General features: G+C 43.7%; 1 protein-coding gene across 4 annotated transcripts in view; it reads right to left on the reverse strand.

The window, feature by feature from the left end:
* dnai3 (dynein axonemal intermediate chain 3) overlaps nucleotides 1-16,767 on the reverse strand; it is a 132,902-nt gene that overhangs the window by 13,739 nt on the left and 102,396 nt on the right. For all 4 annotated transcript variants that reach the window (XM_068036333.1, XM_068036332.1, XM_068036331.1 and 1 more), the window contains 4 exons: nucleotides 12,493-12,620; nucleotides 10,862-10,925; nucleotides 6,281-6,411; nucleotides 1,613-1,817 (listed from right to left, as the gene is read on the reverse strand). In XM_068036333.1, coding sequence (XP_067892434.1) covers nucleotides 1,613-1,817; nucleotides 6,281-6,411; nucleotides 10,862-10,925; nucleotides 12,493-12,620 — 528 coding nt within the window. The remainder of the gene's footprint in view (nucleotides 1-1,612; nucleotides 1,818-6,280; nucleotides 6,412-10,861; nucleotides 10,926-12,492; nucleotides 12,621-16,767) is intronic.

Consider the following 16,767-nt stretch of genomic DNA (forward strand, 5'->3'; position numbering starts at 1 on the left):
TCGGTAAATGAGATGCTGTTCCTCGAGCTTGCGCTGGTGTTCACTGGAACACTGCAGTAATCCCAGGACAGAGATGTGAGCATGAGAGCAGGAGGGAGCGTTGAAATGGCAAGCAACCGGAAGTTCGGGGTCATGCTTACGGACTGAGCGGAGATGTTCCGCAAAGCGGTCACTCAGTCTACGTTTGGTCTCCCCAGTATAGAGGAGACCACACTGTGAGCAGCGAATACAGTATACTACATTGGAAGAAGTACAAGTAAATCGCTGCTTCACCTGAAAGGAGTGTTTGGGGCCTGGGATAGTGAGGAGAGAGGAGGTAAATGGGCAGGTATTACACCTCCTGCGATTGCAGGGGAAGGTGCCATGGGAAGGGGACGAGGTGGTGGGGGTAATGGAGGAGTGGACCAGGGTGTCGCGGAGGGAACGATCCCTTCGGAATGCTGACAGGGGAAGGGAGGGCGAAGATGCGACTGGTAGTGGCATCACGCTAGAGGTGGCGGAAATGGTGGAGGATGTGGAGGCTGGTGGAGTGGAAAGTGAGGACAAGGGGAACCCTGTCGTGGTTCTGGAAGGGAGGGGAAGGGGTGAAAGTAGAGGTACGGGAATTGGGCTGGACACGGTTGAGGGCCCTGTCAACCACAGTGGGGGGGGGATGAATCCTTGGTTGAGGAATTTCAGAGCATGAAGGGCCCCCCCATTTATGTTTAGTTCTTTTTTTGTTTCTTTTTCATTTGGTTATTTTATTTTAGTTTTTTTTTAGTTTGTTTCTACTGTGCTTACACACTGTTTGTGTTTTTTTAAAAAAAAATTTAATATTTGTACTTGGAGTGCTTTGGAAACAATACTTGGGTGAGGCCTAACCAGTGATCTATAAAGTTTTACATTTTTTTTTAGATTAGATTTAACTGAGGCTCAAAAGCCTTTTTTTATTTGGAAGTAAATCTATCTATACAGGGAAAAATACTTTGGAAAATTGCTCTCTGATTCCCTCAGGCGACTGAAAGCAGTCCAGACAATTACATGGACTGTGTGTTATTTACAAAGGCGCTTAGCTCTTCTTGAGAGTCAGCATAGGCTGAATGGGCCGAAGAGCCTCCCTCTGTGCTGTAACCAGTCTATGTTTCAATGATTCCACATGATGCAATCCCTGCCCCAATCCAGAACTGGTCCAGCTTTCAGACTGATTTCAACCCCGGGGGGGAGGGGTCTGAGAGAAATTTCTTAAAGTACTATTTCCATTATTTGCCCTTTTTTTTTCTCTTTCCTTGCCTCTTCCAGGAGATGACATGGCGGTGAGGGTGGGAGGGGTAGTGGAGAGGGGGGTGGTGGAGGATGGAGGTGCTCTGTCATGATGTTGCTGCCACCATGGCGCGGGACAGGCTTGAGAAACCAGCTGGTCTTGTCCTGCCCGTCAGTTTTGTGTGTTTGCCGTTCCTCTGGTTCCAGCAGCGTGGCCTCGCTGGACAATCACAAGGACAACCCAACTGTTTTAGGAGCAAGGAGGTGGGTGAGGTGGGGTTTATTGTCCATCACAGTCACGCTCAATTGTATCATCACACAACATCCAGGCGCACACGTTGGTTGGCGTGTTTCTTGCCAGAACGATACATACCTGAGATAATCCAGGGTTTGATGCAACTTATTGCGACAGAAGAAATGTTCTGTGTCTGTGAGGGCTCATGTGTTTTTTCAAGTAAATCCCAAATATCAATGTTCCCGTCTTCTTTTCCAATGATGAAGACCCCTGGTCTGGAGAGGGACCAGTAACCAGTTGTGTAGCGTTTTGATGCACAGGCTGAATGTAAGAGCGGTCCAAGCTGCAAATCCAACAATGGGGGGGGGGGGGGGGCGGGGGGGGAAACAGGTTATATTCACAATAATCTCGATCATTAACTTTCAGATCAGACTCCGCGCCACCTCCCACCCTTCATAAACTTGAGCTCATGCAAAACTCTGCTACCTGTATTCCAACCAAGTCCTGTTCACCTGCCATGTTTGTGCTCGCTGACCTACATTGGCTCCAGCTCCAGCAATGCATCACATCCAAAATATTCATCCTTGTCTTCAAATCCCTCCATGGCTTCACCTCTCCCTGTCTGTGTAAGCTCTTGCATAAGACCTGCAACCCTCACAGAACTCTGCACTCTTCCAATTCCGACCTCTTGAACATCATCCTCAATTTCCTTCCTTCCCACTGAAAAAGAGACGGCTGAGAGGTGACCCAATAGACTTCTTTAAAATTATGAAAGGGTTTAATATGGTAGATGTAGAGTGGCGCAGTGGTTAGCACTGCAGCCTCACAGCTCCAGGGACCTGGGTTCAGTTCTGGGTACTGCCTGTGCAGAGTTTGCAAGTTCTCCCTGTGACTGCATGGGTTTCCGCCGGGTGCTCCGGTTTCCTCCCACAGCCAAAGACTTGCAGGTTGATAGGTAAATTGCCCCTAGTGTAGGTAGGTGGTAGGAGAATGGTGGGGATGTGGTAGGGAATATGGGATTAATGTCTTCTTTTCTTCTTTGGCCTCCTTGTCTCGGGAGACAATGGGTAAGCGCCTGGAGGTGGTCAGTGGTTTGTGGAGCAGCGTCTGGAGTGGCTATAAAGGCCAATACTAGAGTGACAGACTTTTCCACAGGTGCTGCAGATAAAATTGGTTGTCGGGGCTGTTACACAGTTGGCTCTCCCCTTGCGCTTCTGTCTTTTTTCCTGCCAACTGCTAAGTCTCTTCGACTCGCCACACTTTAGCCCCACCTTTATGGCTGCCCGCCATCTCTGGCGATCGCTGGCAACTGACTCCCACAACTTGTGATCAATGTCACAGGACTTCATGTCGCCTTTGCAGACGTCTTTAAAGCGGAGACATGGACGGCCGGTGGGTCTGATACCAGTGGCGAGCTCGCTGTACAATGTGTCTTTGGGGATCCTGCCATCTTCCATGCGGCTCACATGGCCAAGCCATCTCAAGCGCCGCTGACTCAGTAGGGTGTATAAGCTGGGGATGTTGGCTGCCTCGAGGACTTCTGTGTTGGAGATACGGGATTAATGTAGGATTAGTATAAATGGGTGGTTGTTGGTCACCAAGACTTAGTGGGCTGAAGGGCCTGTTTCAGTGCTGTATCTCTCTATGACTCTATGTTTCCACTTGTGAGGGAGACCAGAACAAGGGGCCATAAAATAAGATAGTCACTAATAAGTTAAATAGGGAATTCAGGAGAAACATCTTTACCCAGAGAGTGGTGAGAATGTGGAACTCACTACCACAGGGAGTGGTTGAGGTGAATGTTATAGAAGGATTTAGATGGAAACCAGATAAACACATGAGTGAGAAGGTAACAGGAAGATATGTTGATGGGTTAGATGACAAGGGGTGGGAGGAAGCTCATGTGGAGCATAAATGTATTGGGCGGAAAGGCCTGTTTCTGTGCTGTAAATTCTGTGTATGTTGCTGTTGCTTTCTGTCTGTGTAATAATGTCTTTATATCAGATACAGGATTCATACAATCTAACACATCATTACTTGTTTTCAGATGCCATATATCTAATTTTGAATAAAGCTTATGATTGCAGTCTCTTTGTTGTGCTGCATTGTTAAAAGCTTCTGACCTTTATAAAGCTCTGGTTGGGCCCCAACTGGAGTATTGTGTCCAGTTCTGGTCACCACACTTTAGGAAGGATGCAAGGATCCTTGAGAGGGTGCAGAGAAGATTTACCAGAATGGTTCCAGGAATGGGGCATTTTAGTTACAAGGTTTAGGTTGGAGAACCTGGGTTTGTTCTGCTTAGAATAAAGGAGAATGAAGGGAGATTTAATAGAAGTGGACAACATTATGACAGGGTTAGATAAGTTAGAGAGGGAAAAACTGTTCCCATTAACTATTGGTACAAGGACTAAGTTCTTGGCAAACGATGCAGGAGGAATATGAGAAGCACTTTTTTTTTTACACAGCGGGTGGTAATGACCTGGAACTCGCTGCCCACAAGGGTGGTGAAAGCGGAGATGATTATTGACTTCAAGAGGAAGTTGGATGGTCACCTGAGAGAAATAGACTTGCAGGGCTACAGGGATCAAGCGGGGAAGTGGGACTGACTGGATAACTCTGTGGAGAGCTGGCATGGACTCGATGGGCTGAATGGCCTCCTTCTGTGCTGTAAATGACTCTATGAAATATCTCACTGATGGATAGGACAGGGGGGTGTTGTAATTTTCCAGTGGCTGTGTGAATGTCAGATGATCAAAGGACAAAAGCAAAATACTGCAGATTCTGGAAATCTGAAATAAAAACAGAAAATGCTGGAAATACTCAGCAGGTCAGGCAGCATATGTGGAGAGAGAGAGTTCCAAATTGCCACTGCCCTTTGTGTGACAAAGTGTTTCCTGATATCACCTCTGACTGGCCTAGCTCTTAATTTAAGGTTTTGCCCCCTTATTTTGGGCTCCCCCCACCCAGAGAAAATAATTTCTCTCTATCTACCCTAACAAATTCTTTCACCATCTTGCACACCTCAATTAGATCACCTCTTAATCTTATAAACTCGAAGGAATTACAAACCTGGTGGGCTCAGGCTTTCAGCATCCTTGCAGTGGCCCCAAAAATGCTAATGGTCCTGAGGCCAGATGGTCAGCTGGAAATTGGGATACTCTCAGTGATATACGAGAAAGGAAAGGCTGGTGAAGGACTTTGGGCTTTGTTCATTTAGTTGAGAGACACCACTGATTGGAGAATAGAACATTTTTCCAATATTTGCGTAGCGTCGCTGTGAAAACGCTCTTGACCATATTGGCTCTGCTTGTGGACTTCTCTACTGAGGTGATTTGTGTTTAAATATGATCTCGTTCCCAAAAGAGTTTGGATTAAATGGGGGATATGAACTCACTTCATTTATCAGCTTTCTGACTGGCAAAGAATGGAGACTTTCATCTGATGGGTTTGTGTTTGATTCAGACTCAAGTCCCAGCAATGAAAGGAAGGTTTTGTAACTCCAAGTGGCACCTCAAGCCACGAAATTCAATACGGTTTCAATGCTATTTCTGTGAAGCGGTGATTGAAACTTATAACTGTAGCAGCTCTGTACTACAAAGGAATCTTCACAAGTGAAAATGGTGGCAGGAAGTCACAAGTCCAGGATTGATTGACATCTTGCATAGACCAACAGGATGTGGAATTGCTTTCAATATAGGCTCCACACCTCCATGTAAACACCTTTAACATCACTTAAATACAATTCATAAAAGCTAAGGAAAATAGTCATAGAATGGTTACAGCACAGAAGGAGGCTATTTGGCCTGGTTCACTGCAAGAGCAACCTGGCTTGTCCCTCCCCTGCCTGTTCCCTGTAGCCCTGCATTTTATTTCTCTTCAGGTGCTTATCCAATTCCCTTTTGAAAGTTAAGAATGAATCCGCCTCCACCACACGCTCAGGCAGTGCATTTCAGATCCTAACTACTTGCTACGTAAAGAATATTTTTCCTCATGTTGCCTTTGGTTACTTTGCCAATCACCTTAAATCAGTGTCCTCTGTTCACGACCCTTCCGCCAATGGGAACAGTTTCTCTCTATCTACTCTGTCCAGACCCCTCATGATTTTGAATACCTCGATCAAATCTCTCAATCTTCTCTTCTCCAAGGAGAACAACCCAGCTTCTCCAATCTATCTATATAACTGAAGCAAACCCAACGTGATTTAAATGTTGCAATGTTTTGTTCCAATCTGTCCGTTTACCACCAATTTCGCACCAGTTCACTAATTTGATCAAAAGCTTATCTGCAGTGTGTTTTTCTATTTGCCCAATGGGTAAAGGGATTGGTCCTGGATGCAACAATAAACCATTCAGAGCAGGAAATCTCTGGTTTAATTCCTAGTATGTGGAGGGGGGTGTGAAGGTTGAGGGGGTACGTGTACAGAGGTTCGTGTGTGTGCGCAGTGGATGTATGTGTGCGGGGTTGTGATGTGTATGTGTGGGGGGGGGGTTGTAGCTGTGTGTGAAGGCTGTGGGGGTACGTGTGTAGAGGTTTGTGTGTGTGTGCACAATGGATGTATGTGTGCGGGGGTGTGATGTGTGTGTATATATGGGGGGTGGGGTGGGATTGGGCTCTTAATGAACAAAGAATTTAGTGATTCTCTGCTCACATATTAAGAAAGGCCATTGGTAGAGAAGAGTTGTGGAATTGTATCCTATCAGGAGTACACCGGAGGAAGTTAGGAAATGATAAATGTTGGGTGTGTTCCTAACATTTGAAACCGGCTTTGAATAATTAAGCAGAAAGACCGAAGTGACAACTACTCACAGTGACGCCTTCCTTCCAAATGGCAAATGTCCATCCTCCTACGGTCAGAACGATGTCTCGGAAGAAGGGTGACCTTCGCACTGTGTTTACAGGGCCATCATGGGCTGAATAACAGTGAGTTGGTCTTGGGGCTGTAATATTGACAAAGCCAAAAGCCTTTATACAGGTACAAGTTTAAAAAAAAAAGTACAAAATCAGATATTCAACTTTTCACCAAAGAAAAAATGTATTGAGTGCAATGTAGGAGTTCAGCATTGCTGAAGACTCTTCACAATCAACTGTACTTTAGCTCCATCTAACAAAACTGATGCTTGTTTTTAATTATCAGGCACACATGGCTTAACAGAGTTGAATGGGATTGATATTAAGCGATGTGTAGCTATCAATACTGTAGGTACAAACAAGTTGTGTTATATTAAATAGTATTAAAATAAAACATGCAGATGAGTAACGTAGGTACAAATAATGTGAAAATAAATTAAGTGAGGGTACCTGACCAACCGCTCGCTTAACACTAAATAAATAAGTGGATGTGTTTGTTGGAAGGGGAAGTTAATTCATCAAATCTTCCATGTGCTGGATGGCAAGGTTAAGTGAGTGGGCAGATGGAGTATAATGTGGGAAAATGTGAGGCTGTCCACTTTGGTAGGAAGAATAGAGAAACTAGAAAAGCAGAATATTATTTACATGGAGAGAGACTGCAGAATGCTGCGGTCTCACCCCCTCCGCACAATGCCCCCACGGTGGCTGTGGTGGGGAAGAGATGGTTGCCCACCTCCTTCTGGAATGTGTCTTTGCAAAGCAGGTGTGGAAAGAGATGCAGTGGTTTTTGTCGAGGTTCATCCCAAGCAGCTCTGTAACACAGGAGTCTGTGCTCTACGGGCTGTTCCCAGGGACGCACACCGACCAAAAATCAACTGCTGCTGGAGGACTATCAATTCAGTGAAAGACGCCCTTTGGTCTGCCCAAAACTTGCTGGTCTTCCAGTGCAAAGAGATGTCCATGACCGAGTGTTGCAGACTGGCACATTCCAAGGTCCAGGACTACGTGCTGAGGGACGCACTAAAGCTTGGGGCAGCCGCAGCAAAGGCTCAATGAGGAAAGACCACAGTGTAAGGTCCCCCCACCAAGCTGAACTGAGGGGCTGGATCCATGGGAAACCCCTCGAACTGTATTGGGAAATTTTTCGTTTGCTGTAAAATGTAAAAATGTATATGGCATGACAAATGAAATGGAAGGGTTGTGAGGCAACTCATGATTGTATTGAAGGAAACTGATCTCCCTTGCAATGTTTGTATTTTTTGGTGCTGTTTGAAACTGTTTGGTAATGTATTTTTTTTTTTACAGATTTCTATGAATAAATATATTTTGGAAATAAAAAAAGAATGCTGCGATACAGAGGGATCTGGGTGTCTTTGTACATGAATCACAAAGTTAGCATGCAGGTACAGCAAGTAATTAGGAAGGCAAATGGAATGTTGGCATGTATTGCAAGGGGGATGGAATTTAAAAGTAGGGAAGTCTTGCTACAATTGTACAGGACATTGGTGAGATCACACCTAGAGAACTGAATATAGTTTTGGTTTCCTTATTTAAGGAGGGATATACTTACATTGGAGGCAGTTCAGAGAATGTTCACGAGGTTGATTCCTGGGATAAATGGGTTGTCTTATGAGGAAAGGTTGAGCTGGTTGGGCCAATACTCATTGGAGCTGAGAAGAATGAGGGGTGATCTGATTGAAACATATAAGCTTCTGAGGGGGCTTGACAGTGTAGATGCTGAGAGGATCTAGAACTAGGGGGGCACAGTTTCAAATTAAGGGGTCTCCCATTCAAGACAGAAATGAGGAGGAATTTCTTCTGAGCGTTTTTAGTCTTTGAAATTCTCTTCCCCACAGAGCAGTGGAGGCTGGGTCATTGAATATATTCAAGGCCCATCTAGACAGAGTTTTGATCTACAAGGGAGTCAAAAGTTATGGGGGGCAGGCAAGAAAGTGGTGTTAAAGCCATAATCAGATCAGCCATGATCTTATTGAATGGCACAGCAGGCTCGAGGGGCCGAATGGCCTACTCCTATTTCTTGCTTGTAAATGCAAGATCAAACTAACATGCAAAGGCCAACAAGTAATTTAATAGTTCAGCGAGTCTGCCATTCGACCGTTCCGAAGAAGGGTCACTGACCCGAAACGTTAACTCTGCTTCTCTTTTCACAGATGCTGCCAGACCTGCTGAGTGGTTCCAGCATTTCTTGTTTTTATTTCTGCCAGATCTAATACCTGAAAATGAAATAAATAGTGAATCATCTGCCAGCCACCAATCAATGAATTAAGTTAAAGGCTGCAGGGCTTAATTTATGTGTTGGTTCAATGCTTTCCTTCAATGTCTGTGTGAAATTGGTCGAAGGGTGACTTCCCTCTGTGCTGTAAACAAACTTCAAACTGCAAACAAACAGGATTAAGGAGAATCCCAAGGCTTTATAAAGAGCAAGAGGGTAACTAGGGAAAGGGTTGGCCCACTCAAGGACAGAGAAGGGAATCTATGCGTGGAGCCAGAGGAAATGGGCGAGGTATTAAATGAGTACTTTGCATCAGTATTCACCAAAGAGAAGGACTTGGTGGATGATGAGTCTAGGGAAGGGAGTGTAGATAGTCTGGGTCATGTCGTTATCAAAAAGGAGGAGGTGTTGGGCGTCTTGCAAAGCATTAAGGTAGATAGGTCTCCAGGGCCTGATGGGATCTACCCCAGAATACTGAGGGAGGCAAGGGAAGAAATTGCTGGGGCCTTGACAGAAATCTTTGTATCCTCATTGGCTACAGGTGAGGTCCCAGAGGACTGGAGAATAGCCAATGTTGTTCCTTTGTTCAAGAAGGGTAGCAAGGATAATCCAGGAAATTATAGGTCGGTGAGTCTTACGTCAGTGGTAGGGAAATTATTAGAGAGGATTCTTCGGGACAGGATTTACTCCCATTTGGAAACAAACAAACTTATTAGCGAGAGGCAGCATGGTTTTGTGAAGGGGAGGTCGTGTCTCACTAACTTGATTGAGTTTTTTGAGGAAGTGACGAAGATGATTGATGAAGGAAGGGCAGTGGATGTTATCTATATGGACTTCAGTAAAGCCTTTGACAAAGTCCCTCATGGCAGACTGGTACAAAAGGTGAAGTCACACGGGATCAGAGGTGAGCTGGCAAGATGGATACAGAACTGGCTCAGTCATAGAAGACAGGAGGGTAGCAGTGGAAGGGTGCTTTTCTGAATGGAGGGGTGTGACTAGTGGTGTTCCGCAGTGATCAGTGCTGGAACCTTTGCTCTTTGTAGTATATATAAATGATTTGGAGGAAAATGTAGCTGGTCTGATTAGTAAGTTTGCAGACGACACAAAGGTTGGTGGAGTTGCGGATAGTGATGAGGATTGTCAGAGGATACAGCAGGATATAGATCAGTTGGAGACTTGGGCGGAGAAATGGCAGATGGAGTTTAATCCGGACAAATGTGAGGTAATGCATTTTGGAAGGTCTAATGCAGGTGGGAAGTATACAGTAAATGGCAGAACCCTTAGGAGTATTGATAGGCAGAGAGATCTGGGCGTACAGGTCCACAGGTCACTGAAAGTGGCAACGCAGGTGGATAAGGTTGTCAAGAAGGCAAACGGCATGCTTGCCTTCATCGGTCGGGGCATAGAGTATAAAAATTGGCAAGTCATGCTGCAGCTGTACAGAACCTTAGTGAGCACACTTGGAATATTGCGTGCAATTCTGGTCGCCACACTACCAGAAGGATGTGGTGGCTTTGGAGAGGGTACAGAAGAGGTTTACCAGGATGTTGCCTGGTCTGGAGGGCATTAGCTATGAGGAGAGGTTGGATCAACTCGGATTGTTTTCACTGGAACGACGGAGGTGGAGGGGCGACATGATAGAGGTTTACAAAGTTATGAGCGGCATGGACAGAGTGGATAGTCAGAAGCTTTTTTCCAGGGTGGAAGAGTCAGTTACTAGGGGACATAGGTTTAGGGTGAGAGGGGCAAAGTTTAGAGGGGATGTGCGAGGCAAGTTCTTTACACAGAGGGTGGTGAGTGCCTAGAACATGCTGCCGGGGGAGGTGGTGGAAGCAGGTACGATAGCGACGTTTAAGAAGCATCTTGACAAATACATGAATAGGATGAGAATAGAGGGATACGGACCCCGTAGGTGCAGAAGGTTTTAGTTTAGGCAGGCATCAAGATCGGTGCAGGCTTGGAGGGCCGAATGGCCTGTTCCTGTGCTGTACTGTTCTTTGTTCTATCGTCCTAAACGCATACACATAAAAATAAATGATGCTCCGACCTAACCTGAACCGCTAACTTTTCCTTTCTCTTCACAGATGCTGATGGACATGCTGCATCTCAGTTCACATTACAAGAGTTTCCAGTTTTATCTCAAACTTTTTGTTCCACAATTGATTGTCTTTAGTCTTATGCCTTTACTGTTCCATAAATCATCCTTTTGAACCATTGCCAAGATTTCTGGACATATGGGATTTAGAACATTTCAACTGACAGCAATATTTTTCAACACTGTGCAGCATTGTGAAATGCATACTTACTGGTCATTTTTCCAGTGTCAATGTCTCTTTCCACTTGCCAGTCTACAAAAGTAACCTCTCCATCCTAAAGTAAAGGATCCAAAATGAATTGTATATTTTCAACAAGGTTTCTCCCCAACATATATTCAATGTTGCATATTCTGTTTGAATTCTGTGTTCACTGGCTCCCAGGCTAACATCATCATGCTTTTAAAATTCTCATTCCTGTTTTCAATTCCCTCCATGGCCTGGTCCCTCTCAACCTCCGTAACATCCTACAGTCCTTCGAGATCTCTGCACTCCTCTGATTCTGGCCTCCTCACGACCCTGATTTTAATCATTTCCCCATTGGCGGCCGTGTCTTCAGCTGCCAAGGTCCTAAGCTCTGAAGTTCCCTCTCTAAATTTCACCAGCTGTCTACCTCTCTCTTCTCCTTTCAGATGCTCCTTTTCGATCAAGTTTTTGGTCGCCTTTCCTAATATCTTCTTATGCGGCTCAGTGTCAAATTCTATTTGATAAAATGTTCCTGTGAAGATCATTGGGCCATTTTATTATATTATACATACAGAAATGCAACTTACTGTTAACAAGAACACATGGAACATGGAAACGCAATCTTGGCCATTAAAATAGTGCCTTTGCACAATCAGCTTTGGAGTAGACAATACCCGACTTGTTTAATGACCTGATTGTAGGATTTGTACAGTTTCTCCCAAACCTCCTGCTTGTTCTTTTTTTGTTCAAATTGGACCAATTGCTTTCACTGATGACCGGTGTGCAGAAAGTATTGTAATGCACAGAGTTCTTCTTCTTCTTCTACGGCCTCCTTGTCTCGGGAGACAATGGGTAAGTGCCTGGAGGTGCACAGAGTATTCAAACTTTAAAGGGTAATGGGGCTTGTTATGTAGAGTTGGGAGAAATTAAATTTGTGGGATGCAACTTGTTGAGGTTTGAGTTCTTCTCCTCCTGGTGATGAGTTTACTGGGTGGTTTGTTGGAGGAAACACTGCTGCTCCTCCTAACTCACAAGTACCGCTGCAGAGACACCAACCTCATTTTTTTTTGTACTTAAATGACCAACAGGCTTCTCGCGAGTGGATTGGTCGCTTGCCCCTCGTCCTGCCTCCATTAAAACTGGAAACGAGCGGGATCGAGGCAGGTTCAGTTTGTTTTCCAGACTTCTTACATTTTAACCTCCGACATAACCATAGTCCACCAGTATTTGGGTGCTAAGGCTCATCCCAATATTTCAGCTGAGCGAGTGGTCAATCTATGGAATGAGGTCCCCGGGGAGATAGTGGAAGCTGTTAGTATCGATTCATTCAAGTGCAAATTCGATAGAATTCTCACAGAAAATAACATTTTGGGATCTTATGATTCCCAAAGCTCTCCAGCACTAAGGGCTTTCCTTGCCTCGTGTCTGAATCTGTATAGACTCATTGATCGAGATTGATTGCTGCGAATAGTCAACAGCAAAAAGGTAGTCTATCTATCCAGATTTTATGGTCATCAATACATTCTTTTAAACGGACCATAGTTTCACAAAGAGAAAAATCAATCGGTTACCTTTTCATGACTGCTAATGTATTGAAAACCTCCCGCATTTTACCCTTCTCAAAACAAATAATCAAGGCTCGGCTTAATTTGACTTACTTCAGTGCCAATAAATAAGAAGGTATTGATTTCCGTCAGATTTGTCAGATCCCTGCTTGAGGGAACATCCATGGTGCCATAGTCTAAAGTTTCTCCTTTACCCTTTTTAAGGTTGAGTTGGGCCTTTTCTGCAGAAAAGGGAAAAATTGATCATTGTAAATTTTATTGTGTTTACTTTTAAATTTAAATGAATGAAAAGTTTTTTTAAAAAATACTTAAATACAAAGAATGGTTAAAAGTCTTTAAAAGGTCCTTATGAAAGGGTTCAATTGGACTAGATGTAGAGAAATGCTTCTACTTGTGTGGGAAGTCCAAAACTAGGGACCATAGATATAAGATAGTCACTAATAAATCCAGTAGGGAATTCAGGAAAAACCTCTTTTACCCAGAGACAGGTGAGAATGTGGAACAATCTATATTATTTATTTCAACCATTCCCTCTGGTAGTGAACACCACTCTCTGGGGTAAAGAAATTTCTCCTGAATTCCCTATTACATTTATGACGTCTCGGTTTGGACTCCTCACAAATAGAGAAACCTTTCTCTATATCCACCTTAGAGAGCCCCTTCATAATTTAAAAAAAACCTCCATCAGGTCACACCTCAGCCGTCTTTATCGACAGCAGCGATTGGCAACCATTTTTACCTGAAAAGCCTTTTAAAAAATATTTGCCTAAAATAAAAACTATTGGGAGCCGCATCATGAAAAAAATATAAAGAATGGAGTAAAGCCATAAACATACCGTAAGAATGAAAATTTGTTTAATGAGAATCTAAGGAACATAATGCAGTTATTTGATGCTTTTCAAAGTCATCGACTTTAACTTCCGTCTGGTGCTTATAAGAATGACTGCAATTACTAATTAATTTCATGTCATTTCAATCTTGTATATAGGTCAGGCAAAAATCCAGTTTCTACATCCCAGGAATAGGACAAACTGTTATTTTTGTTTTCAAAGTTGAATCTTGATGCTTCCCGTATCTTAAATTTGCGTTCAGTTTTATCAACCTTTTCCAGGAGATTTGTAATGGTGCGTTTTCTTTTGCATAGAATTCAGACAACTTTTTTGGCTATTGATTCTTGTGATAATAGTTTCTAATTGTTCATTCAGAATAGTTTATCAACTCAGCTACATTAGAAACAATAATGATCACAACCATTAAACCTGCTCCTTGAACCAAAGGCATTATCTATAACCATGATGTAGCTATACCACTGGAACAGGTTTATTGACAGCACAGTGATATTTTTCATTAACATAATCATTTGAAACTGTAAACTGCAGCATAATGATGAGCCTTTTAGCCCCACAATAAAAACATGACTCTTACTTCTTCAGTAAGTGAGATAAATCCCATGTGTGATATTTCTCCTGATACCATTTATATAATTAACTATATTTATAATGTTAAATAATTGTGAATGCTAAATTCTTTAACATCGATGAATTGAATCATGAGGTAAACTGCCAACAGCTAGGAATCTGCACTGTTAAGAGTGGTCTGAACTTTTAATTTATCTTTTTAGGACCACAATTACCATATATTTTCTGAGATAAACCCTAAAAATGCTTATTTTGAAGCCGACAGCATAGAAACTAATTTTTTGATTAAGCAAATGAATAACTCAATAAAGGAAAGTTTTGTTGGTGTCTAGTTCTTTAATTTGTAATTTTCTTGACTTAATTTTTTTTTCATGATAATGCGATCCGATTGGAAAATGTTGGGAGCTGCAAATGAGATGCGAAAGAGTTGCATGTGGCTTCAGCGCTGCGGATAGCAGACCCCTGATCTAGAGAAAAGAACACAGCCTGTTCAGTCTTTCCTGATGATACCAGAACTGAGAGAATTTATCAGAGAATCACATAACAAAAAATTGGGAGACGCAGAACCCTCTCCCTGTGTTGACCAACAATGGACCAGGATGTGGCTGTTTCAGTTTGGGTTCTCTATTTTCATCGCTGCACTTTAGTTTTTAGTTTTAGTTTTAGAGATACAGCACTGAAACAGGCCCTTCGGCCCGCCGTGTCTGTGCCGACAATCAACCACCCATTTATACTAATCCTACACTAATCCCATATTCCTACCACATCCCCACCTGTCCCTATATTTCCCTACCACCTACCTATACTAGGGGCAATTTATAATGGCCAATTTACCCATCAACCTACAAGTCTTTTGGCGTGTGGGAGGAAACCCGAGCACCCGGAGGAAACCCACGCAGACACAGGGAGAACTTGCAAACTCCACACAGGCAGTACCCGGAATTGAACCCGGGTCGCTGGAGCTGTGAGGCTGCGGTGCTAACCACTGCGCCACTGTGCCGCCCACATCTTCAAGGAATTCAATAAGGCTTGTGAGGCATGACTTGCCCCTCACCGGCGGTCGCCACTGCTCCCAATGGCACTGCTGGTACCGCAGAGCTGTTGGCCCTCCGATTGGAGGTGGGAGCTCGTCCCTTAAAGGGACGGTATCCAGGACGGCGGCAAGTTAATTGGCTGCCAGCTGTTAAATAGCAACAGGGGTCCGACAGAGGGCCGAGGTGGGTTCTCCACCTACCTTCCACCTCTGGGACCCCCGTCACTGGAATAAAATTCGGTCTGTGGTCTAAACAGACTAGCTGTAGTAAAACTTCCTCCCCTTTATATTCTAGCCCTCCAATCATAAAGGCCAGCATTCCATTAGCATTATTGATGATTTTTTTATATCTGACTACTACATTTTAGTCTTCTATGTACATGGACCCCTAAACCTCTTTGTTCCTAGATTTTTATCATTTAAATGGTACTTGAATCTGTATTTTTTTTGTCCAAAGTGGATAACTTCATAGTCACCTACATTGAAATCCATCTGTTAAAGACCAAAAGGTGTCAACTAACACGCAGCATTTAGGATGTAGTAACAGGATCGAGTGGGGATAGGCTACAAACCCCAAACAGTGGTTGTAATTTTATTTTTTAAGACTGACACCGAAAAACCCAAGTATAATAATGCATTGCAACAGAAACAAACTATCCAGTGTTGGGTCATTAAGCAGATGGCAGTAGTGTCAATCAATTCTAGTGCTGTCCACTCTAAAAGGTATTTGTGTGGGGCACAAATGAAGCTATTGTTTATTCAGTATTTGTGTCTGGAACAGAATTGATGAAACTTTTTTGCATCTCTCCACAGTTCAATATTCTATTTTACAATCGCTACTATAGATGAATGAGACAATCTGCATTCCACTAGGGATAGTACCATGATATAAATGAGATAACGCTTGTCCATCTTGGAGGTAGCACTGAGATATAAAGGATGTTAAGTCTGTGTGCATTGTTATTTTCTTCTTTGGCCTTTCAGGGAATATGTGTTAGCTTTTTAAGTGCCCAGTGATGATTGCGTTGTGACATGCTGCATTAACACAGTATAAATTGGACAGCAGTTACATATTATAAATGGGCTGATTAGATATAGATATATGTGTGTATACAGTCCTCACTACCTTGCTCTATGGCAGTGAGGCCTGGACAACGTATGTCAGCCAAGAGCGACGTCTCAATTCATTCCATCTTCGCTGCCTCCGGAGAATCCGGAGTACCGTATGTCCAACACAGAAGTCCTTGAGGCGGCCAACATCCCCAGTTTATACACACTACTGATTCAGCAGCGCTTGAGATGGCTTGGCCATGTGAGCCGCATGGAAGATGGCAGGATCCCCAAAGACATATTGTATAGCGAGCTCGCCACTGGTATCAGACCTACTGGCCATCCATATCTCTGCTTTAAAAACGTCTGCAAACGCGACATGAAGTCCTGTGACATTGATCACAAGTCGTGGGAGTCAGTTGCCAGTGATCGCCAGAGCTGGCAGGCAGCCATAAAGGCAGGGCTAAAGTGTGGCGAGTCAAAGAGACTTAGCAGTTGGCAGGAAAAAAAAAGACAGAAGCACAAGGGGAGAGCCAACTGTGTAACAGCCCCGACAACCAATTTTATCTGCAGCACCTGTGGAAGAGTCTGTCACTCTAAAATCGGCCTTTATAGTCACTCCAGGCGCTGTTACACAAACCACTGACTACCTCCAGGCACTTACCCATTGTCTCTCGAGACAAGGAGGCCAAAGAAGAAAAGACAGTTCAAATCACTGGCAAGATTGGTGATTCACTGATTCCAAAACTGATGGAAAAGAACAACTTAAAATAATGATATCTGCTTACAACTGTGCGCTGAGTCACCATTCTGTGTCCATCATGAACCTGACTAGACTGGTGCATAGGGACATCACCTTCAACACTT

The sequence above is a fragment of the Heterodontus francisci genome, chromosome 8 (assembly GCF_036365525.1).
Source record: "Heterodontus francisci isolate sHetFra1 chromosome 8, sHetFra1.hap1, whole genome shotgun sequence".
Lineage (NCBI taxonomy): Eukaryota > Metazoa > Chordata > Chondrichthyes > Heterodontiformes > Heterodontidae > Heterodontus > Heterodontus francisci.